Genomic DNA, 21978 nt, shown 5'->3' on the forward strand with positions numbered 1-21978 from the left:
AACTTCTCATTTTCAAAATATACCGTAAAGCGTAAATCATTTTCCCAATTTTAATGTTCGGATTAATATTATCTGCTAGTGAGGACTCTTAGCACTAAACCAAAAATTTTATGTGATTCATCAATAAATTCTTTACAAGATTGTCAGGTTTTCATGACTACATTTGATTGTATTGCTTACAGAAAATGTTCAAACTAAGAATGTGGGAATGGAACGACTACTTTTACTTTGACTACTTTTTCTATTTATAATTGTATGTTAAAATTATGTTTTCCAAGCTGCTTTTAAACACGAATAATGACTTTATCTTAGAGTTACATGGTTTAAACCTATTCTTACTACTATTAATCAGTTTTCTACTTTCACTATAATTATTTTTTGGGATTGGCGGTGACTGAGTTTTGAAGTAGATTCGTGACTCTATGGCGAGCTTCTCTTGCCGCCTCTGGAGTCATATCGTTCAGCAGAAAGTCCCAGTAGGTCAATACTTCCATATTCTTAAATGGTTGCTTTGTTGGGAGCTCCTTCGCCTCTTTTACCAGGTTCTGCAGAATGTCTACTATGGCACTGGAATTCGTAGAGATGCATTGCACTTCCTTTTCTTTGGTCTGCTGCAAAAGTAACTTGTTTAGCATTTAAGAAATCCATTATTAATTTTATACTCACCATTGAGTAGTTACTCTCGGATAACGAACTCGCTTCCGTATCGTGCATGTGGGAGTTGTTGACCATTGGGGAGCTGGGTGCCTCCCAAATCACCTCCGGTTCCATTTTCATCGTTTTTGAGTTCGTGCTCGCGGAATGCGAGTCATCATCCACATCATTCTGATCTTCCGGGCAGCCGGGTAAATACAATACTTCAGTGCTTCTCCTTTTTAAACGAGAGGGTGCTGCAGGTATGTTGCCAAGAATGGAATGCATTGTCTCAAAGTGCTCCCACCTCGTTTGCCTCTTTTGATTCTTGATCGCTTCATACGTTTTCTTCAAGTTCCTAAACTTCCTGTCAAGCTGCTGGGCGTTTATGTCGCAAATACCATGCTCCTCCAGTTCTAGCAGAACGCTTTTCCACACGTCCCTTTTCCTCTTCATCGGATCCAGAAATTCTTCTCTTCTGTCATAATACATTTGGAGTAGTAGCTTCGTGGATTCAGAGTCCCACCTTCTCTCTTCACCTGCAATACAGATAAGTAAATTAATGGAAATTGACACAATTTTGACACAAGATTTACTTTGCTCCATGTTTGAAAAAAAAACACAACAATATGAAAATAAACAATTGTCAGCTGCTGCTGTATCGAAAGCAATCCTGCGTTTGGTATTTGAATACCAGTTGGAAAAATCGAGCAAAAGTATCGATGGTGTTTTATCTGCCATATAATATACATCGATACAACGATATTAAACTTTAAGCTTTTATTCAAAATCGGCATCTCGCGCTCGTGGTGGTTGTTGTGCCCGCGCGTTCTCCAAGTCAATTCCTTTCCCTGGAAATAAGGGTGGTCGTTATTCCGATTCGCTCCGCTCGACACACGAACAAAAAAGTTAACAAAAAGTATTAAAAGTGTAGCAAGTTTCTTTGAATAAGTGTCACTCCATAAAAGCAATAAAATTATCTAAAAGTTAACATCGACAAAGCAATTCGAGGAAACAACAATGTTTTCACGTCCAAGGTAAGCGCATTCCAAGCAAACGCAAAAAGGGACTCGCCTCCAGTTACAATTGCACGACTGGGAGGATGTGTTGGGGCTGCCAGTGGGGCATTATGCAACATGACGAGTGGCAGGCACTGCCCCAGCTGTTAGCCCAGTGACCTAGTCGTCGACGCGGGGCATACGAGGCAGACGGATGGCCGCCAAAAGGCGTCTGCTCTCCTCCCTCCCGCATCCAGCCTTTGCGCAGCTTTCGCTTTTTGTCGCACTCACACATTAACACACGTGAGTGCTTACCAAGGGATGCCTGAGAGAGAGAGAGAGAGAGGGATGTACAACATATTCGCACATGGCCTGGCATTGACCCGCTTCCTCTCTCCCAGCTGCTGGCTGATCGGACATTCTTTGGCATCTTCCTTTTCACTTTCTTTCTTCTGCATTGCATAAGACTTGACTGCACTCTGCTCCTATCTCTTTGCTGCCAAAAACAGCTGAGAAAAATCAATACCAAAAACCTGGCGACACGACACCTTCACGTTCATGGACATGGACACATACATATGTACATATGCACACGGCTTTTCTGGTTGAAACTGGCGAAAAATTCTAAAATTAGTGTGTATACCCACAGATGTGCTGGCGTTGGCCTTTTTTTGTGCTCTTCTGCTTCTTAATGAGGCTGTTGCTGGTGTTTGTGCTTTTGTAAGCACTTTTTCGTTGCCAAGTTCATCAAGAAAACACAAAAACAAATTGATTCTAGCGCTGCGCACCTTCCTTCCTGCTCACGCCCCCTAGCCCGGATGGACTACTTACCATCTCTTTCTCTGACGAACCGTTAGATGGCTGACGCACTCCAAAAATCCAAAAAGAGTACATTGACTCTTGTTCAAGTTCACACACACACGAAGGGCGGTGCTGCCGCCTGGTCAGCTGGTCGCCCACCACATAGAGACAGTGGGCTTGTTATATATTCGCACACCCTAAGAGTAAAGCTTTTGCAGCTAAATATATTCAAATATCCTAAACTAACAAAAATGGGAAACTAATTGATTTGATTAGATATCTAAATTCTACAACTTTTAGTAGTGGGCAAACAAATAGTTCAGCAAATTGCTTATAGATAAACCTTCCTTCCAGTAAAATATACACTTGTTGATTTATGGAAAGCTTTTCTATTTCATTTCTAAGCCTCACACAAAGTTAAATACCAATAAACCTGTAAATTAATGGCGAAAAAATAATTATTGGTCCCACTGTACACAAACACTGACTGAACAACTGGAAAACATTTTGTGACACGCACTTATTCGTATTTCCTATTTGGTTTGGATGGAGGCAGATATGCGAAATTGTTTAGCACTTTCTGGGCTCATGTGAGTTCTCCACTGACGGTGGAATGATAGCGTTACCTAAACACATCCGCCCCTGCCTCTGCTCCCCCAGGCCAGCCCCTAGCAACTCTTTCGATAATTATCAGCCCAGAAGCTCTCTCATCAAGTTACACACATTAGTGGTCGTGGGGAGAGGGGTGCTGGCGAGGGGCTAGAGGCTCGTGGCGGCGTCATGCGCTTCGCTGTGCCAACGTCACTAACGGGTTTTTTGCTATGCCATAAATCGCCAACGATCTGGAGAGCATGATTTCATCAATGAACCGCAAAGAGAAATTAGTCAGTCACACGGCTCTACACATTTTGTTCTGCTGCTGTTTTTTTCCCCTCTTCTGTTTGCTCATCTCTCTCTGCAATTAGTGACAACTTAACAAATAATAATAATACTAGAAATACATATGTTATACATGCTTTATCGCCATGTTCTCTTGTTGCTGTTCATCCATCATTTATCTTTCTTATCTTAGGAGAGGAGCAGGGGTAGCAGCAGTGTGACTTATGTAGTTTACCCAAAGTTTTTTGTACTGGAGGCCCACTGAGCTAGAGGGTATTGTTACTGAGATTAAAAGTTTTGGAAGCATAAATCGATTTCTGATCTAATACCTGAAATCTTTCTTAGAAACAAGTGATCTAAAAACTCATATTTGCTAGAAAAGTGCCTTTGTTCCCATAGATATTTCAGCAAAGATATTTTCAACAACACAATATACATTTGAAATATAGATTAGAAGTGGAATGTTTTACTTTATAAGTAAAACTTAAATATTTCCAAAGATAATCCCACCCAAGGATCACACTTGTCTCACGATATGGTTTTACATAACTTTAATATGTTTTATCAATTTATCATAAACCTTTCCAAGGGTATTATAAGCTTCGACATTCAAAGACAGTCTTCCCTTTCTTGTTATGGTATAGCTCCCCCCATGCGTTGATAAACAAAAACCAGCTGATAGCGACCTTGAAAATAGTAATTTGTATATATACAAACATCTAAACACACACTCACATTGTATATATAAAAGATATATAGTATTAAATTTGATAGATACGTGCACTTCTTCCAGTGACAATGTCAAGAGTGTCATCGTTGTCAGTGGGGGGGTTTTTGTTGCGGATTGCCGTCCCACAATTGACAAACTGATAAATTATATGCAATTTTCCCCCCACCTCTTTCCATTGCAGTTTGTGTGGAACTGTTGGGAAACTGTGCCGCTGCGGCACTTCCACAACTGGAGCAGCAGCAGCAGGAGGAACAACCACATCGCCGGCTGTCTCGGCTCTGGCATTGTGCGAGGCCCGTCGTTATCATGAGGTGGTGGGCGACATTATCTGCCCATCGCAGGTGCGAGGCATCGATCACATCCGTGATCCGCGTCTCAACAAGGTAAGATAACCATTCACAGCCCAAGGAGTGCCCCACTTTAAGCCATTTCTTGCCATTTGCAGGGTCTGGCCTTTACTTTGGAGGAGCGCCAAGTGCTGGGCATCCATGGCCTGCAGCCCGCTCGCTTCAAGACGCAGGAGGAGCAGCTGCAGCTGTGCAAAATCGCCGTGAATCGCTACACAGAGCCGCTGAACAAGTACCTGTATCTCAGCGATCTGCACGATCGCAACGAGCGGCTCTTCTTCCGCTTCCTCTCCGAGAACATTGAGGATCTCATGCCCATTGTGTACACGCCCACCGTGGGCCTGGCCTGCCAGCGCTTCGGCCTGATCTACAGGCGTCCCCACGGCCTGTTTGTCACCTTCAACGATCGGGGCCACATCTTCGATGTGATGAAGAACTGGCCGGAGCCAAATGTTCGTGCCATTTGCGTGACCGATGGCGAGCGCATTCTCGGCCTGGGAGATCTGGGTGCCTGCGGCATGGGCATTCCCGTGGGCAAGCTGGCCTTGTACACGGCCCTCGCTGGCATCAAGCCGCACCAGTGCCTGCCCATTGTGGTGGATGTGGGCACCAATAACATCGATCTGCTGGAGGATCCCCTGTATGTGGGTCTGCGCCAGAAGCGCGTTGTCGGCCGCGAATACGACGACTTCATCGATGAGTTCATGGAGGCGGTGGTGAAGCGCTACGGCCAGAACACCCTCATCCAGTTCGAGGACTTTGGCAACCACAATGCATTTAGGTTCCTCGACAAATACCGCAACAACTACTGCACCTTCAACGACGACATCCAGGGCACAGCCGCCGTGGCTGTGGCTGGTTTGTACGCCTCCAAGCGCATCACTGGCAAGTCCTTCAAGGACTACACTTTCCTGTTTGCCGGCGCCGGTGAGGCTGCCATCGGCATTGCCGATCTGGTCGTCAAGGCCATGGTGGCCGAAGGCGTACCCATCGAAGAGGCTTACCACAAGATCTACATGGTGGACATTGATGGTCTGCTGACAACCACCCGCAAGGTGGGCAGCCTGGACGGCCACAAGGTCAACTATGCCAAGGATGTGGAACCCATGGCGGATCTCGAGCAGATTGTCGCGGCCATAAAGCCAAATGTGAGTGGGAAAATCCTTTGGATTCCTTTTCCTGATGCGCTGACTGTTGCTTTTGCAGGTGCTCATTGGTGCCTCGGCCTGTGCCGGTCTGTTTACGCCCAAGATCCTGCGCACCATGGCGGACAACAACGAGAGGCCCGTGATATTTGCCCTCTCCAATCCCACCAGCAAGGCGGAATGCACAGCCGACGAGGCATACCAAAACACGGATGTGAGCAGCAACAAAGTCTCCAATTTCCAGTGACTTTTATTTACATAAATCTTTTCTTTTGCAGGCTCGCGTCATCTTCTCGTCGGGCTCACCCTTCCCACCGGTTGTAGTGGGCGACAAGACGTACTATCCGGGTCAGGGCAACAATGCTTACATATTCCCTGGCGTGGGTTTGGGCGTGATCTGCACTGGCACGCATCACATACCCGACGATATGTTCCTGATTGCCGCCCAGGAGTTGGCCAACTTTACGGAGGCCACCGACATTGAGCGCGGCTCGCTGTACCCGCCGCTGGCGAGCATCCGTGATGTGTCCATGAATATTGCCATTGGTGTTACGAAGTGTGCCTATGACAAGGGTAAGGAATCGAACTCAGAACTGCCAAAATAATGTATTAATTGGACTTTTTGTGTGCTGTTTGTTCAGGTCTGGCATCTACCTATCCGGAGCCGCAGGATAAGCGCAAGTGGCTGGAGGATCAGCTGTATAATTTCAACTATGAGTGCTCGATGCCCGTGACTTGGACCTGGCCTCGCATGCCCTACATTAAGACTCGTGAATTAGTGCCCACCAAGCTCTATGGAAAAAAAAAGTGATTACTAATTTATTGATTTCTCTCTCATTCTGTTACAGGCGAAGAAAGCCCGCTCATTGCCGCCATCAAATAAGCAAAGCGTGTTCAAGTTCAAGCGTGTTGGCACCACCACCTCAACCTCTCTATGTTTTTGTTGCAACTCCTAACCCACTTCTACTACTGCTACTACTACTACTATTTGTACTTCCAATGCCGCTCGTTCGTTCACCATCAAGCACCACAAATCAAACTGCTAATCTAATCAAGCTACACACAAAAAATCAGATTCCAACTGCTATTATCCTTCATATATAAATATGTTCTGCGATTGATTCGTTTGCCTCCAGCCAGCGAATGGTTCCACGGTTCTATTACTACTACGGCTGTCATCCCACGCCCGACGAGTGCACTCTTTGTTAATAATATTCGCACCTGACAGAGAGGGAAGCGCGTAGTAGAAATTCGAGCGACGGGCGCAACGGAATAATCGTTAAATGTACACCTTTTCGATATGTTTCTTATATATAGTATTATATATGTATATGTTATGGATATGTATGTTTTTAGTTATGTATTAATTATAATGTTTATTGTTTTGTGATCGATAACAAACCGACTGCTGACGCTGACGATTACAATGACGATAACGATAACGATGACACTGAACAAATGCAGTATTCCTTATCCAATTAACTCTACTACTAAATGTGTTTGCTATGTGCCATGCTTTTGATTTGCTAATCTCTACATTTGTCTCTCTCTCTTGGCTTTCGCTTGCCCTCTAACGCTCTACCACTCCCACTCTCCATCTCTATCTCTTGCTGATCTGTAACTAACTCTGAAGGCGGCATCAAGCGAGCAGCTACTCACATATTATATATATTTTCTAAATCAAAACTATTGCTTACTCATAACTCTCTCTCCTTCTACTCTCACACACAAAATATCGACACCAAATCTATTAACTGCGGTATTCGACAATTGTTTGATTGATCTATTGCTATGTTTCCCTTTCGTTGCCATACAGAAAACGAAGAGATTCTATAAATTAGCCAACCAACTTCCCCCAAAGCAAGCAATCAACCAACCCACTACCACCGACCGCCCACAACAAATTGGCCCACAAAAACCACAGACAGCAAAGCTAAACAGCTCCGAGAACTGGTGAGAGCATAAGTCCCCCCAAAAAGACAACCCCCCAAGAGCAACTAATTCGCAGCAGCCGATTAATATTCATTCAAGTTATAGAGTCTAAAATTCCTATTTGTTTAGTTGTCTGCCACGCGTATCCTGTGTGTGGATATCCGTGCGCACATTTATCTATCCATATATCGATTATGTTTGTTGTTGAGCCACGTCTGATATTTATTAACGCAGTTAAGCAGCTTTTGTTATACATAATTTATTGTTACAACCCAAATGTACCACGAACTAGCAATGATATAACTATAGAGAGAACACACCCCCATGCCCCAATGCCCCCCCAATCGATCGGACCGATTCAGCCATTGTACAATTGACTAGATTTGATGATGTGCGATAAACAATAAAAATTAAACAACAGAAATTAATGTGAGATATTTTATTCTAGCTTTCACAGCTCAGAAGCAAGCTTCAGTCGGGCTTAAGTTTGCTCTGCGATTTTTCAGGAATATATTTGGAAGTTTCTACTTGTTACTGCACTTTTCTTTCGGTATGTTTAATCCTTCATTTCTCTACAATATTGAGTGACATTTAATACACTCAAAGTTGGCGCTTTGAGAGCGCAGCACCAATACAAGTTTTGAGTCAAATTAACAATTTTATGAAGTCGCTTTGTTTACGTCGTCGTGCAATCAAAGGCAGGTATATATTTGGATATTCCCGTGCTGTGTTTATTCTTGATCACAAAGAGAGAGAGAGAAATCTCTTGCCAACAATGGAGATGGGAGATCGGAGAGCTTCTCAATCGGGTTCGCTCTCAAGCTGTGTTCTGAGTGGAACTCTCAGATGTAGAACCTGAGCTCTGACTAGATCTCTCTGAGGCATGCAATCCCAGCGCTGCCTAGATGATCTCTCTAAGACACAAAACCTGAGCTCTGAGCTCTGAGTGTATCTCTCGCAGCCATAAAACCTGAGCGCTGAGATCAGCAGCGCCCAGTCGAGATTTGAGCGTCAGTTTGCAAAGTTTCCCACAGGTTTGTGTTACGTTTCGATCAGTTGTTCTCTGAAATGATAAGCAGATGCTTTGTCGCTGTCTATGGCATTGCCCTCGTGTGCGGTGTACAGGCCGCTGGAGCAGGTTAGAGTAATGAATTCTCAGAATTGTCATGCCCATAGCCCATAGCTCAACATTGAAAAACAATCTCTGTACAGCCTATGCCGATGAGTGCACTACGCCCAATGGGGAGTCGGGCCAGTGTATGCCCTTCTCCTCCTGCAAGGACATTGAGGAGCGTCTGACGCAGAGCCAGCAGTCGGGACAGAGTGTGCCAGCCGATTATGCCAGCTATCTGCAGAAGGCTTCCTGTGGGGAGTTCAATGGAGTGGTAAGCGAATCACACAGCAAAGAACTCAAGCAAGAAGTCAACTGATTTGATTCGATTTTGTTTGCCCAGCGTCACTTTTGCTGTCCGGCTGCCCAGATCCAGCACAACTCCAAGGTGATGGCTTTGTTCAAGAACGAGAGCTTCGACTGTGGCAATTTTCTCAGCCAGCGTGTGGCCAATGGCTATGAGGTGAAGCTGTCGTCCAGGCCCTGGATGGCGCTGCTGCGTTACCAGCAATTCGGGGAGGCGCGTTTCCTCTGCGGCGGTGCTCTCATCTCAGAACGTAGGTTACCTCACAGACAGTGCCTTTCCTTAGCAAATGCATAATTTAATCCCTTTTCAGGCTACATTCTGACTGCTGCTCATTGTGTGCATGGCCTCCAGGATGATCTGTAAGACAAAACACAGCTAAAATCTATTTTTACACCCAACTCATCGTCTTCCTTCTCTTCTCTAGCGATGAGATACGCCTGGGTGAGCATCGCATCTCCACGGAGGAGGACTGCCGCCAGCAGGGACGCAAGAAGAAGTGTGCTCCGCCCGTTGTGGATGTGGGCATTGAGAAGTACATCATCCACGAGCACTACGATGCCCGTCACATCATGCACGACATTGCTCTGCTGCGCTTAAAGCGAAGCGTTCCTGTGCAGAGTAAGTTCTCTAACGATCAAGCCCAAGACTTGCCTTAAATGTTTCCTTTTTCTCTTTCTTTGCAGAACACATCAAACCGATCTGCCTGCCCATCACAGATGAACTGAAGCAGCAGGCGGAGCAGATCAACACTTTCTTTGTCACCGGCTGGGGCACCACGGAGAATGGTTCCTCCTCTGATGTGCTGCTGCAGGCGAATGTGCCCCTTCAGCCACGTTCGGCCTGCTCTCAGGCCTATCGTCGTCAGGTGCCAACCACACAGCTGTGCGTCGGCGGCGGTGATCTGCAGGATTCCTGCAAGGGTGACTCCGGTGGCCCACTGCAGGCGCCCGCCCGCTATCTCGGAGAGTTTGCCCCACGCATGGTGGAGTTTGGCATTGTCAGCCAGGGTGTCGTCTCCTGTGGCCAAATAAGTTTGCCCGGCCTCTACACGAATGTCGGGGAGTATGTGCAATGGATCACAGATACCATGGCAAGTCATGGACTGTAATCGAGAGCTGAGAGTTGATCTTCTACACCCCAATATATTATTGTGTATTTAAGTAGTTAGTAAAACCATAAATAAATGCGAGTATATTATATTTAAATATTTCTAAAGTTACTCACAAGTCTCTGGAGTTTTAAGGGGGAAAAGATTGTGGGGAGAAGTTGCTAAAGGGATCTAAAGGGATAGCTCAAATATATCACAAATAAGCTATGAAAATGCTTCTTAAAAATACGAAAGTTTGCAACAATTTTAATCAGAAGCTTTGTGTTATTCGCTTGCTCCAGTTCTTTCCACGTATTTAACATTTATAGCGACATTTTCCCAAGAACAGCGATTAAATGAGTGGCCTATATTATAAAATTAGCTGCTAGCACTAAGATATTGCAGCCTGGAAACAATCGAAGCGAGTTTTTACGAGCATCTCTACCTCTCGCTCGCCGCTTTCATTATAAAAAAAAACAGTGGCAAAAATATATTTACGTTGTGTTTGTTCTGATGAATCATTACTAGCCAAGATTATTGCACATCCGGCTAATAATTTCTCATTATTTATGAATATTTCAAATATATAAATATAATTATGCATACCTCTCGTATGAGTAATATAAATCGATGAAAATATTCAATGGGCAACCTAGAAAATTATTTGAATTGCTCTTAAAATAAATCAGCAATAATATAATTAGCTTATCAGCTCAACTATCACTATCTATTAGTGGGAATAAACACACAAACTGATTATGATTAAACAAATTTATTGAGTGGAGCTGGAAGCTCCCTTACCGTGTGTGTGTTTGCTCTTCCGACCTATCCTAATGGAGGGTGTGGAAGTGCCCAAGCCAAACGGGTTGACAGATTGACAGGTACGTTGTACATAAATTAAAAGGATTTGCTTCATTGGCAAACCACAAAATTTGGGGGAATTTTTTCGTAGCATTGTGCTCCACGCATTTGCGAATTAAGCTAAGAGTTTGATATCCCACAAGCCGCTTGGGGTTTTCAGTTCTGGAAATTCCATAACGATGTTACACATACGAGCATCCAAAAGAACGAGTTTTAGAACAGCAAAACACACACACAGACACACCTGTCTGTCTGTCCTCCACTGGGGCGTGTGAGTGGGGAACTTGCGATAGAAATTACAATTTCGAAAAACGTTTTAATTCCACTTCACTGAGGCAAAAAAAAGTACCGATTATAATGGGTGTCTCGCGGATCTCTCTCTCACTCTCTCTCTCCCGTCGCGTGCCAGAGAGAAAACTCTCGAGAGAATGATCGATGTACGATGTGGGGTTTCCTGGAATTTAATCGCTTTTCCCACGCTGCACGCTGCGAGTTGAGCTGAGCTGAGCTGAGAGCGCAGTATGGTAGCCAATAATCTTGCCCAGATCTGGGGCGTCAACACGTGCGCGCGCCGCTGCTACTCGGACACTGGTAAACCTGTTGGGTATACGCGATCTGGGTATTGCGCGAGTCAAATTATGCATTCTGACTTGGCGCTTCCCCAGACGCGATTGCCGAGCGATGAGCTCGGATACAAAAGCTCGGCACACGACGATCTACGGCTCATTCTCCGTCGATCTGCTGAGCGCGCGTGTTGAAAAATAATTATCCACCAGTAGTCTACAGATCATAAATAAATAAATATCCAACTAGAGACTGGTTTCAATAACACTGAGCGCGGCAGTTGATAGACCGAATCACAGCAGGATGGCTTCTATAATCACAAACAGCCTCAGCTTGAGCTTCATCTGGCTGATTGTCGTCTGGCCAGAACGGGCGCTAACACGTAAGTGCCCAGCAGCGATAGAGGTTCGTCGGGAATGGGCGTAACCGGAACTTTTGTTTACTTGCAGAGCGCAGTTGTCTGACACCAGTGGGCGCCTCGGGCCTGTGTGTGCCCTCGCAGGAATGCGGCTTTGTGAAGCAGCTGCAGGACATTTACGGACGGAATATACCGCGACGCTTGCAGAATCAAATGCGGCAAATGCAGTGCAACGGGGAGACGGATGTAAGTTCGGAAAAGCCTTAAGCGAATGTTCGATTCCTACATTAATCTCTTCTGTTGCAGGAATTCCATTTATGCTGCCCCGGCGACACTGGCACACGCATGGAACAAACCGAACAGCGCTCCACAGCCACGAAGACGGCAAGGGCTGCACCCGGCGATCTAAATCGCATCGATCCAGCGGGCTATCGGCTGCTCGACTCTGTCACGCAGTGCGGCAATCGTGGCAATCCCAAGGTGAGTGGCGGCCGCAACTCAAAGCCAGGAGAGTTTCCCTGGGTGGCGCTGCTCAAGTACGAGACCTCCGGACGGCAGTTCCTGTGCGGCGGCAGCCTGATCAGCGATCGTTTCATACTCACCGCGGCACATTGCATCGTGCAACAGCCAACGCTGTAAGTACAACGAGAAGTTGAAATTTAAATGCATTTTTTAACGCTAAACGAATTCCTTAATTGCAGAATTGGCGTGCGGCTGGGAGAACACGATTTGGCCAGGGAAGAGGATTGCACGTACTTGGGCGGCATTCATAGGGTGTGCCAGCCGCCCCACGAGGACTTTGGCGTGGAGGATGTTCGCGTGCATCCCAGCTACTCGCATGGATCGATCAACAATGACATTGCGCTGATCAAGCTGGATCGCAGTGTGGTGCTGCCCAAGTCACACATTGCACCCATTTGCCTGCCCATCGACGACGAGTCCAAGCAGCTGGCCCACGATCAGAGCTTTCTGATTGCCGGTTGGGGTCGCACGGACAAGGAGGATGCTGCCTCCATACAACAGCGGGCTCTGATCACCCGCAAGGATGTGTCCGTGTGCCGCAGTTATTACAACAATGCGCCCGTCAATGAGAATCACATCTGTGCCACCGGCTCGGGCATTGCACACACCTGTCGCGGCGACTCCGGTGGCCCGCTGTTCTTCAAGCATCGCTTCAAGCAGCACTATCGCTTCGTGCAGTACGGCGTCATCTCGTTTGGCGGCCAGCGCTGCGGCACGAACAGAAATCAGCCCGGTGTCTTTGCCAACATCATTGACATGTTGCCCTGGATAACGCAGAATTTATACTGATTGGGTGTCTGATTTGCCTGACAGATCCTTACCAATACCGTCCACTACTCCACTGTTTCGCTTTATTTATGTCCATAGTTTTAGCAGCCCTTTGCCATAGATATTTTTAAAGTTTTTGGTTTAGTTTTTGTATAATAAATGTGTAAAAATATACAACACTGTGCACAAGGTTTCTTACAGCACTTTCGGTACTTGTCAACACTAGTGTTTTGCCTTCTCCTTATTTTGACTTTGAGGTTGTTGTGAAACAATAAAACATAAATGAATAAAATGAACTAATTATAAACATAAAACAAAACCACTCTATATTCTTATTTGGTTGATTTTGATGATTTCCACAGCACACAATTTCTCTTGAAACTCTGACGCACTTTACTGTGCCTCAATCTCAGCGTAAATATCTTGAAATCTATGGGAATCCTCGGGCAATTAGTGTTTACGAGAAACTACATTTCTTGTTGCTTGTTTATTTGTTTTTTTTTAGGGATTCATACACACATTTAATTGGCTTGAAATTTACCCAAAACCTAGAACTGACTCATGTGAAGATCTAAAGATATGAAGTCGCGAGGTTCAAGGCTTTGTCTCCAATGGGAATCCCTTTGGTGGTAAGAAACCGCAGTGTTAATTGATTGGCTCCTTGCTATTGAGTCATTTGTGTAGTTTTCTGATGGACAGGAGTTTAGTTTTATGTGACTCATGTGGCATGCAACAGTAGCGTGATTAATCCGAACCAACTAAAGAATTACATGCAATTTCTGACAGCATCAGTGGTGATTTCTTTCCCCTTGTTATACACTTTATCATCAATATGGGATTGAAATGCTAAAGCCCTGACTCACAGCGAAAGAGTAAAGACGTAAGTGAGTCGTTTGGTATGCTTTAATTTTGCGGTTAAGCAATTAATTGCATGATATAAACAGTTCAGAGACTTGCTGTATACTAAATCTTGATTCTTTGAGTGAAATTTCAATACTAGTATAACGATTACGGAAGTGGGAAAAGCCCTACCTTCTAATCTATTTAATTCTGGAAACAAAAATAATTAATTGCCTCGCTGACCTACGAATTTGACAGGTCCACATATGATTTATGCCATATATGCCATTAAAATCTTAACATTCGAAGCGTTATTGAACTAAATCCATGGAAATAAACCAGGGTAGTGCCGCTTGTTCAGCTGCTAATGTAGGACACGCCGCGGAACAAAGGATTGTGATGGATATCCGACATTGAAATCGCTGCCATTGTTCCACGAAAAAAGCTCTCTCTCCCGAAAAGTATTTCCTGTGGCAACAGTTTGTATTTTTCCGCTGAACGATGCACAATGAACTGGAGCCGCCTGCAGGGTTTCGCTCTAAAGGCTGTGCTCTACTTTGTGACATTTTATCAGTCGTTGCCATTTTTTGGCAGTGTCTCGCTGTCGCTGCTGCATAGTTATATATCCTCTTCGGTTTCCTTTAGCTTGGATACCATTTAGTAAGTTGTTTTGGCATTGAATTAAGACCGAAATCCTCTGCTTAAAGCCTTTTTCCTAGCCTCAATTGGAACTCCACCTTTCCGGCCATCACCGTGTGCGAGATTTACAACGCTGAGAAGATTTGGGAGCTGAGTGACAGTCACTTTGGCAGCGAGCATGAAATGCACATCGATGACTTTATCAGCGAGATTGTGTTCTATCGTGGCGTCTGCAGCAGCTGCGAGAACTGCGCCAAGCTGCGCTGCCCCGCAAACTACACGCTGCTCCTGGAAGCGGTAGGTTCAACCCGGAGGGTAGTTCGATTTCCCTTTCACAATCTGTCGCCTTGCAGTTCCGCACCAAGTGCCATCAGTTGATTGTCAACTGCAGCTACCTGAACCAGCTGTTCGACTGCTGCGATGAGTTCCTGCCGCTGCCCACGGAGTACGGATTGTGCTACTCCTTCAACTCCCATCAGGCGCGCAAGGTGGCCCCTGTGCAGTACACAAACAACCGCATGACGGGCCCTGGACATCTCACATTCAATGCTGCTGCGGATGTTCAGCTTTATGTGCACGCGCCCATCGATGTGCCCTTTCAGCTGTCCGAGGGCATGATTCGCGAAACGGTGCTGCTTGGCCACTTCAAGGAGCTCGTGCTGAACGTCATCGAAGTGCACAACGACGAGAGCGTGCAGGACTTGAGCATGGAGCAGCGGCGTTGTCGCTATGGCCACGAGCACGTCGCCGATCGTCAGGGCATCTACGAGTTCTACAGCTACTCGGGCTGCGTGGTGGAGTGCACCGTTCTGCTGCAGCTCGTCAACTGCAACTGCACGAATCACTTTATGGCAGTGCCCGGGCAGAACTCACTGCCCGTCTGCGACTATCGTGGTTTGATTTGCTTGACCAAAGTCAGGGAGAAGCTAATGATGGAGCGCAAGTCCTGCGAGTGCATGAGCGCGTGCGAGGAGCCCGAGTATAATATTATTTACAACTCCGCAGACAGGTGAGTGGGCCACGGTCCTAGTAAGCCCTCAGTTTATGGAATTTCTCTTCTTCCTTCAGCGATGATGAGGATGCGGAGGAAGTCTCCAAAGTGCGTGTGGCACTCGTGGAGCTGCCCACGCAGCGTTATGTTCGGCGTGTGTCGAAGACCATTTTGGATTTCTTGAGTAAGCAGCGGGCAGATCAGATGGACACTCCAATGAACGCTTAAATCTCCTCTTGCAGTCTCCTTGGGCGGCCTGGTGGGTCTGTTCTTCAACACCTCCGCGCTGCGCATGGTGGAGGCCGTTTTTCTGATCGTGCGACACAGGAAAAGGGTCGTGCAGTGGGGCAAGCGAATTTGGTTTGGCACAATTAATTATTTACAGATTCTGGACCAGTCAAAATAAATCACAATGGCATTTTCTTTACATTCTAGTTGTCTTTTCAATTGGTAGAGTATTAATGTTTAGTTGGTTATTGTTGTTTACGGCTGCAGTTGGGTGGAAGCTCAGCTTGTGCCCATTTTCTGTGCCACATAGGCGACATTTTCCGTCTGACCAGACCAAGCGGGCGGTGTGAGAACCTGAAGTAGGTTCTGCAGATAGTTGGGCAGATACCAATAGCTGGAGAAGAACACCAGTGCCAGCATGACCAGGAAGAAACCATCTACGAAAATGCAAATTCTCCATCAGAAAAATTTGAACGTATTAAAACCACATTTACTCACTGATTAGCTTCCTCTCCCAAGGCTCTAGCATGTTAATGCATGTGATCAGTGCATACTGGCGATACAGCTGAGTGGCTAGTTGCTTAAGGTTGAACATTTTTTGAATTACGAATGACTAAAGTCCAATGCCAAACCACGAATTAAAATGCAAGTGGGCTGTCAACAAAGAACATATGGTAGGCGCAGGGCTGCAAAACAATCAGGTGCTGGCTAACGGAAAAAGATTTCAGTCAAGTATCCCACTCTACATTTTATACGCTATAAATAAGATAGTAAATTGTAAAGCAATTGACTTTTTAAAGAGAATTTAAACCAATTCTTACATTGTGTTGAGGTAGTCCGTATAAAACAGTCCCGCAGGGCTGTAAAATGTTTCAGAAGTATCATAGCAGCCAGCTCATGCAAGTTATGTGTCAAGCAGCTGTTTTTTGTTTATATTTCAATTTTTGGCGGCTATGGAAAATGCAAGTTCATCGTCGAACAAGTTAAATCTATTTAGTAACTCGTGCTTGGACATATTGCAAAGAGATAGCCAATCAAGGATTACAACGGGTCACAAAGGTCTGGATAGACACTTGGGCGGTGGAATTGCCTTGCGACAAATAACCGAATTGGTTGGAAATTCGGGCACCGGCAAAACAAAAATGTGGTAAATTACGTTTATGTATGATTAATTATGCTTTATATGATGTTTGACTGTTGTTTCTTTAGCCTGCAGCTATGCTTGAATGTGCAAATACCTAAATCTGCTGGCGGCTTGGAGGGTGCAGCACTTTTCATCGATACCCGACGGGATTTCCATCCAGACAGATTGCAAGGTGCGTGGTTCCTCAGTTAAATGTCGAATCTCATGTAAATGTACACCCTGTTAACCTGCAGAACTGGCGGAAGACCTGGAGAGGCAATATAAGCACAAAGCACCTGATTTTCAGGCGTCCAAAATGCTGCAAAACATTCACTACGTGAGCTGCCCGGATGCAGTCCAGTTGATGGCCACCGTCCTGAGCTCTCACCGGCACCTGATTGCCCATCCAAATGTATGTTAATGTATGCGTGCTCACTGAATTGTTTACTCAAGATCCCGCCTGCCTGTTCTGCAGATAAAAGTGATTGTGATCGATTCGCTAGCGTTTTCCCTGCGCATGCTGGAGGATGGCGCCCAGCGCTTCGAGCTGCTCCTGGAGCTGCTGCAAAGCATGAGGCGACTGCAGCGCGAACACCCAGTGGCTGTAAGTCCGGCTGTAAGTTTGCCAATGACTTGAATAATCCAGTTTTGTGTATCTCCGTGACAGTGGGTCGTCACCAATGTGCTGACGCATCGGTGTATCGGCCGGCAATTCCATGTCGTGCCCGCCCTGGGGGATCTGTATTCGCACTTGATCAACGAGCGCATCTGGTTTTCACGCAGCGGCCAGTGCTCACTGGGAAAGTTGTGGAAAACAAGCAGATTAGTCAAGGATTAAGGCCAGGCTGGTAGATTGTACTTTTACTTTTAGTTGGATAATGATAATGAATAATAGATTGGCGGCAAATGTTGTTCACGGCTTAATTGCGCTCTCAATCAGTCAAACGATGAGTTCCACTCCCCACTCCCCGCTCCAGTTGATACAATTTTTCGCATGACTGCAGAGAGATGGAAAATGGCTAAACAGGATCCCCAGGCAGTTGCCATAATTCCCATTGGCACAGAAAATGGCATGGCATAGCCACAACTGGCGGCGCACACCCAGCCAGGCAGCCATGCAGCCAGGTGCTGAACACTTGCTAAAAGCACCACTCGAAGCCACTCTGGCGACAACGACTGCGACGACGATGCTATCAATGGCGTTGCAGTTGCAGATTGACAGGCGAGCACAGGCTGATTTATGCGCGCGACGCAGGAATGTGGCAAAGTGTAAAAAATGTTTACACATACGGACGCTACGTTCGAGCAGCGACACCCAAACCAAGCCAAAGCCCAAGCCAAACCAGAACTGGCTCATACGAGCGAAGGCAAGTCACGCATATGCAGCGACAACTAATTCAATTTCCACTGGCCAACAAGGAGGAGGCTGTTTAGCCGAGTGTGCACGCCTAATTGGTAATGCGATCGGCTTTATTGAGGCGCTGGAGTTGAAACTGCCGTGGAAGCTCGAGCCCAAGCTCGAACTCGATGCTGAACCTGGGCTGGCTGTAGTCACAGGCTATCGCTGTCGCTCAGCACAAATCCCATTACGTGCAATCCGTTTCGAGCCATAAACATGTAACTACAGCTGCACACCCTCCCAGCCAGCCAGCCCGATGCCGTTGCCCGTTGCAGTTTCCTGGCGGCTTCCAGCAGCGCAACTTGTCGCTCGAACTTAATTGCCTCGGCTGCGCTTATGACTTTCGTGTGCAATGCATCCTCAGCATCAGCTTCATCCTCATCCTACATCCACATCCACATCCACATCGCTGCCATCGCAGTTGTTTTCTTCGCTACATTATTAGAAAGTAACTTAAACTTGCAAAAGCCATCAACATCAGCCTCGCATCGTCTTAGTCGTCGTGGTCGTCATCGCTCGCCTGTCGCTGGCGCTATTTTCGACACCGCCTGGCCCGCCATAAATTTCCAAATGCCCTCCAAATGCACTGCAGGGCAGACCCGACCCCGACTTCAACTTCAACTCCGACTCCGGTCCCTGGGGCCGCAGAAATTAGAAATAGTCTGTTGGCTAATTTACCGAGCTGGAGCTGCTGGCGCAAGTTGAAAGTCCATTTTCTATTTTCCATTTCGTACGGGTTTCAATTAAAACCAAACAAAAAACAAAACAGAAATGAAGTGAAGTGAACGAAAAAAAAAAGGAAGGCAACAAACATTCCGCTGTGCATGGCCTGGCAATTTGGCCACGACCTCGTGCACCACAGCCAAAGTTCAGTTCAGGCGAGAGCCGGCTAATTCCGCCACACTGCGAAGCGACCGAAAGACAGACGGACGGACGGACGTACTGGCTGCCTCGATGGCAGCACCCGATAGCGGCGGGTAGCCACCAACCACTACTCGAGAGAGCCACAACCGCCATGAGATAATCAAATGTTGGCCAAAAAGGATTGCCTGGCCTGCCTCCTGCCTTATTGTTCTCAGAAATTGTTATTAATTGAGTTGTACGCTGCACTTCGATTGGATTGCCGAAAGAGAGAGCAACATAAAGAGTGTTGGAGAGTGGCCAAATCTTGCACAGTGGGTGGCCATCTGATGGCCTGAGCTCTGCTCGACTCATTTGGCCAATCTAATTCAGTTTGGCCATCAATAAGCGTCTGCTCTGCTCATTTGCATACACGTAATTTATGCTCATCAATTAGTTGATTAATTTATTTGGCGTGAGACATTAAGCGGGGCTCTCAGGGCATCTTGCGCCGCCGAACGCTTGTCTAATTAGATAAATGTGGTACATTAATGTCGCCTCCGACATTTATAAAGCGTGTGGTTCTGCCTCAAATGGGTGATTTTTCAGCTCAGCTTAGACACGGGTTTTTTCATTGTTTTTGTGGGCTATTAGGGTTACGCGTTTCTAGTTGGTTAATCAATTAGTTGAGGGGGCAACTAAATTGCTTGGAGGATTGACTCTTAAAGCTGAGATTCTATCATGGAAAAGTTGGGTTTCCCTGGTACTTTCCATCAGCTCTATTAGCCAATCAATTGGCGCTACTAAATTAGTTTATAATGTTGCTTATAAATGCCACTTGTCGGCCACAGCGACACGGATGTGCCTGGATCTTGATGCAGCTCCCAGCGTGTCTGCTATTTTCAGCTGCAATCTCCTGGCCGGGCCGGCCGTCTCCCGGTGCCTGCCACGGGGGAAATGAAAATATTTTAATTAAAACACAAACTAAACGTTTACTGTAAGCGATGTTATCCATTGCATTTCATACAAATAACAACGAACTGGCTACCAGGCAAGCGACCTGGCAAGTTGCTGCTGCTTGTGGCTCCTCTGGCTTCTGCGTGCAACAAATACGGCAAATGTTGCATGTAACAGCAGCAACATGTGTCGCACATCGCCTATTTGAATATATATCAAATCAGTTTAAGATAATTTTCTATAACAGCTCGACACACACAGGCAAATGGACAAAACATTTGTACAACTTTGTTGGCCAAAGTCTTTCGTTTTGGCTGTCGTTGCTGCTGCTGTTGCTGTTGCTCCTTCTGTCTGCCAGCCTGCCTTGCTGCCTCGCTGCGAGTGCATATTTTACGCGCCGCATTGTTGCAAGCGGATTGAGGATTGAAATTAAGTTGTTTTGCATAAAAGCGCCATAAAAAGGCGCAGCAGCAGCGGCAGTGGAGGAGGCCAGGCAATTGTGATTAGAACGACACGACAGGCACGACATGAGACATATGAGACGCTGCAGTTTCTCTTGTTGCTGCTGCTGCTGCTGCTGTTGCATATATGGCCAGCAATTGTCGGACGAAACGAAAATTGGCGGCTCACCACGAACGACGTATGTCATCGAATGGCACTGCCATTAGCGGATCTTGTTGAGAAGAGTCCACCAGGCATCACTGCGGCGACAGCTTCCTGCGGCCAATAGGCAAATGCTAGACCATGCCATGCCCTGAACCAACGGCAGCAGCGGCAGCTACAACAACGGCGGTAACAGCAACTATTATCAATTTAAGTTGGCTAATTGGTTTCAAATTTATGGACCTGTATTTGATATTTATGTCGTCTACAAGCGCTGTGTGTGCCTCGCAATTTTGTGCCTGTCTGCCGTGGATCTGTGGCTGGTCTGTGGTATGGCATGGCCTGGCACCGGTCGCGGCTGCAGCCTGGTCCTGGGCATCGTTGGCTGTGGCTGTGGCTGCGGCTGCCGCTGCCTTGGCATGCTGCAAACAACGTAATTGGCTTTCAATTTGCAGCAAATTGTTGCAACAGCCACGACAACAACGAAGAAGAGCAACAGAGAGAAACATATTTAGATTATAGACGGATAAAGTTTATGTACGTTCTGTTCTCGCTGCTCCTCCTTGGCCGCCTGTCTGTTGCCTTGTCTTGGCTTGGGTTCTCCTCGGCTTTTGCTCTTTCCTCCATAATTCCAATGAGTTATATGCCCATCATGTGCTGTGCTCTGCTCTTCGGACCTCCAAAACTTGAAAACGTATCGCGCGTTAATTAAAAAAAAGAACCGAAACAACTGGCAACAAAAAAAGCGCCAAAAATTCCGCTAAAATTTCGCCTCTGAGGCGGCGGTCGTCCCAAAAGGGCGGCAGCTACCGAGGCCAGGGTACAGGATACCACTGTTCAATAACTAAATAAAACACTCAGAGGAACTGCGTGGAGTGAAGGCGACAGAGAGGCACAACCACAATCAAGCGAAAATTCCTGGCATTTTCTGCTTCATTTCGTTTTGTTTTTGAGCCAAGTTTACCGCTGACGAAATTTACGCACGTTGGAGGAGGCTGCTGCTGCTGGCCTCTGCACCTTGATCATCCGTTGGGTTTAGTTTTCGGCTCTGTGTGTTTGTCTGTCTGCTGGCTGTGCTCTTTTTGGTATTTTAATTAGAAACCAAACAACGCAAAATGCATTGCTCGATTCCCAATTCCCGATTTCGCTTTCTTTGCTTTTCGGTCGCTCTTTTTTTCTCTGCTGATCTGTTTCGATGTCTTTGCTGTTTCTGTTTCTGCGTGTCTCCTCCTCTGTGGCATTGTTCCTCGACTTGCCCGACTTGCAATTTGGCTTTTCACATTCAATTAGCGCATATTTCAAATGGACACAAACA

General features: G+C 46.3%; 7 protein-coding genes across 10 annotated transcripts; 5 read left to right on the forward strand and 2 right to left on the reverse strand.

The window, feature by feature from the left end:
- Window positions 1-228: 228 nt before the first annotated feature.
- Window positions 229-1280, reverse strand: LOC117896900. Of its 2 annotated transcripts, none has more exons than XM_034805435.1 (3): window positions 1230-1280; window positions 667-1172; window positions 229-608 (listed from the first exon to the last, which is right to left on the reverse strand). In XM_034805435.1, the coding sequence occupies exons 1-3, from the start codon at window positions 1237-1239 to the stop codon at window positions 372-374; spliced, it is 753 nt and encodes a 250-aa protein (XP_034661326.1). In that variant the 5' UTR covers window positions 1240-1280; the 3' UTR covers window positions 229-371. The 2 variants fall into 2 exon arrangements, with proteins under 2 accessions (XP_034661326.1, XP_034661325.1); XM_034805434.1 differs by having other exon boundaries at window positions 229-611; window positions 1230-1278.
- Window positions 1281-1416: 136 nt separating this feature from the next.
- LOC117896898 (NADP-dependent malic enzyme) lies at window positions 1417-7893 on the forward strand. 3 transcript variants are annotated; one of them, XM_034805433.1, is made up of 7 exons: window positions 1417-1670; window positions 4223-4424; window positions 4487-5536; window positions 5595-5747; window positions 5812-6106; window positions 6175-6303; window positions 6382-7893. In XM_034805433.1, exons 1-7 carry the CDS (start codon window positions 1654-1656, stop codon window positions 6414-6416), a joined length of 1881 nt encoding a protein of 626 aa, XP_034661324.1. In that variant the 5' UTR covers window positions 1417-1653; the 3' UTR covers window positions 6417-7893. The 3 variants fall into 3 exon arrangements, with proteins under 3 accessions (XP_034661324.1, XP_034661322.1, XP_034661323.1); XM_034805431.1 differs by having other exon boundaries at window positions 6175-6340; window positions 7350-7889; XM_034805432.1 differs by lacking the exon at window positions 6382-7893 and having other exon boundaries at window positions 6175-6344.
- A 579-nt stretch (window positions 7894-8472) lies between these two features.
- On the forward strand, window positions 8473-10088 carry LOC117898015 (serine protease grass). Its single transcript, XM_034807143.1, has 6 exons — window positions 8473-8603; window positions 8678-8850; window positions 8920-9133; window positions 9194-9242; window positions 9308-9501; window positions 9567-10088. The coding sequence occupies exons 1-6, from the start codon at window positions 8534-8536 to the stop codon at window positions 9989-9991; spliced, it is 1125 nt and encodes a 374-aa protein (XP_034663034.1). The 5' UTR covers window positions 8473-8533; the 3' UTR covers window positions 9992-10088.
- Window positions 10089-11629: 1541 nt separating this feature from the next.
- On the forward strand, window positions 11630-13222 carry LOC117898071 (phenoloxidase-activating factor 3). The gene is made up of 4 exons (XM_034807246.1): window positions 11630-11777; window positions 11845-11999; window positions 12060-12388; window positions 12455-13222. Exons 1-4 carry the CDS (start codon window positions 11699-11701, stop codon window positions 13062-13064), a joined length of 1173 nt encoding a protein of 390 aa, XP_034663137.1. The 5' UTR covers window positions 11630-11698; the 3' UTR covers window positions 13065-13222.
- Window positions 13223-14194: 972 nt separating this feature from the next.
- On the forward strand, window positions 14195-15946 carry LOC117898130. The gene is made up of 5 exons (XM_034807324.1): window positions 14195-14543; window positions 14603-14819; window positions 14876-15531; window positions 15591-15697; window positions 15756-15946. The coding sequence occupies exons 1-5, from the start codon at window positions 14392-14394 to the stop codon at window positions 15917-15919; spliced, it is 1296 nt and encodes a 431-aa protein (XP_034663215.1). The 5' UTR covers window positions 14195-14391; the 3' UTR covers window positions 15920-15946.
- On the reverse strand, window positions 15932-16398 carry LOC117898131 (serine palmitoyltransferase small subunit A). The gene is made up of 2 exons (XM_034807325.1): window positions 16240-16398; window positions 15932-16178 (listed from the first exon to the last, which is right to left on the reverse strand). Exons 1-2 carry the CDS (start codon window positions 16334-16336, stop codon window positions 16021-16023), a joined length of 255 nt encoding a protein of 84 aa, XP_034663216.1. The 5' UTR covers window positions 16337-16398; the 3' UTR covers window positions 15932-16020.
- Window positions 16399-16686: 288 nt separating this feature from the next.
- Window positions 16687-17788, forward strand: LOC117896880 (DNA repair protein RAD51 homolog 3). Its single transcript, XM_034805409.1, has 5 exons — window positions 16687-16888; window positions 16951-17057; window positions 17119-17276; window positions 17340-17468; window positions 17532-17788. The coding sequence occupies exons 1-5, from the start codon at window positions 16695-16697 to the stop codon at window positions 17700-17702; spliced, it is 759 nt and encodes a 252-aa protein (XP_034661300.1). The 5' UTR covers window positions 16687-16694; the 3' UTR covers window positions 17703-17788.
- The last annotated feature ends 4190 nt before the right edge of the window (window positions 17789-21978 follow it).

The sequence above is a fragment of the Drosophila subobscura genome, chromosome O (assembly GCF_008121235.1).
Source record: "Drosophila subobscura isolate 14011-0131.10 chromosome O, UCBerk_Dsub_1.0, whole genome shotgun sequence".
Lineage (NCBI taxonomy): Eukaryota > Metazoa > Arthropoda > Insecta > Diptera > Drosophilidae > Drosophila > Drosophila subobscura.

Excerpts from the sequence above, each read along its gene's own strand:
- LOC117896900 (XM_034805434.1), bottom strand. Across the intron at positions 612-666 it reads CCGAGAGTAACTACTCAATG|CAGACCAAAGAAAAGGAAGT; the intron begins GTGAGTATAAAA and ends TTACTTTTGCAG.
- LOC117896898 (XM_034805431.1), top strand. Across the intron at positions 5,537-5,594 it reads TCGCGGCCATAAAGCCAAAT|GTGCTCATTGGTGCCTCGGC; the intron begins GTGAGTGGGAAA and ends TTGCTTTTGCAG. Across the intron at positions 5,748-5,811 it reads AGGCATACCAAAACACGGAT|GCTCGCGTCATCTTCTCGTC; the intron begins GTGAGCAGCAAC and ends TTTCTTTTGCAG.
- LOC117898015 (XM_034807143.1), top strand. The coding sequence starts at position 8,534 with ATGATAAGCAGATGCTTTGTCGCTGTCTATGGCATTGCCCTCGTGTGC. Across the intron at positions 8,604-8,677 it reads TGTACAGGCCGCTGGAGCAG|CCTATGCCGATGAGTGCACT; the intron begins GTTAGAGTAATG and ends ATCTCTGTACAG. Across the intron at positions 9,502-9,566 it reads GCGAAGCGTTCCTGTGCAGA|AACACATCAAACCGATCTGC; the intron begins GTAAGTTCTCTA and ends CTTTCTTTGCAG.
- LOC117898071 (XM_034807246.1), top strand. The coding sequence starts at position 11,699 with ATGGCTTCTATAATCACAAACAGCCTCAGCTTGAGCTTCATCTGGCTG. Across the intron at positions 11,778-11,844 it reads GCCAGAACGGGCGCTAACAC|AGCGCAGTTGTCTGACACCA; the intron begins GTAAGTGCCCAG and ends GTTTACTTGCAG. Across the intron at positions 12,000-12,059 it reads AGTGCAACGGGGAGACGGAT|GAATTCCATTTATGCTGCCC; the intron begins GTAAGTTCGGAA and ends CTTCTGTTGCAG.
- LOC117898130 (XM_034807324.1), top strand. The coding sequence starts at position 14,392 with ATGAACTGGAGCCGCCTGCAGGGTTTCGCTCTAAAGGCTGTGCTCTAC. Across the intron at positions 14,820-14,875 it reads ACACGCTGCTCCTGGAAGCG|TTCCGCACCAAGTGCCATCA; the intron begins GTAGGTTCAACC and ends GTCGCCTTGCAG. Across the intron at positions 15,698-15,755 it reads GACCATTTTGGATTTCTTGA|TCTCCTTGGGCGGCCTGGTG; the intron begins GTAAGCAGCGGG and ends CTCCTCTTGCAG.
- LOC117898131 (XM_034807325.1), bottom strand. The coding sequence starts at position 16,336 with ATGTTCAACCTTAAGCAACTAGCCACTCAGCTGTATCGCCAGTATGCA. Across the intron at positions 16,179-16,239 it reads TTGGGAGAGGAAGCTAATCA|ATGGTTTCTTCCTGGTCATG; the intron begins GTGAGTAAATGT and ends GCATTTTCGTAG.
- LOC117896880 (XM_034805409.1), top strand. The coding sequence starts at position 16,695 with ATGGAAAATGCAAGTTCATCGTCGAACAAGTTAAATCTATTTAGTAAC. Across the intron at positions 17,277-17,339 it reads ACCTGATTGCCCATCCAAAT|ATAAAAGTGATTGTGATCGA; the intron begins GTATGTTAATGT and ends CCTGTTCTGCAG. Across the intron at positions 17,469-17,531 it reads AGCGCGAACACCCAGTGGCT|TGGGTCGTCACCAATGTGCT; the intron begins GTAAGTCCGGCT and ends TCTCCGTGACAG.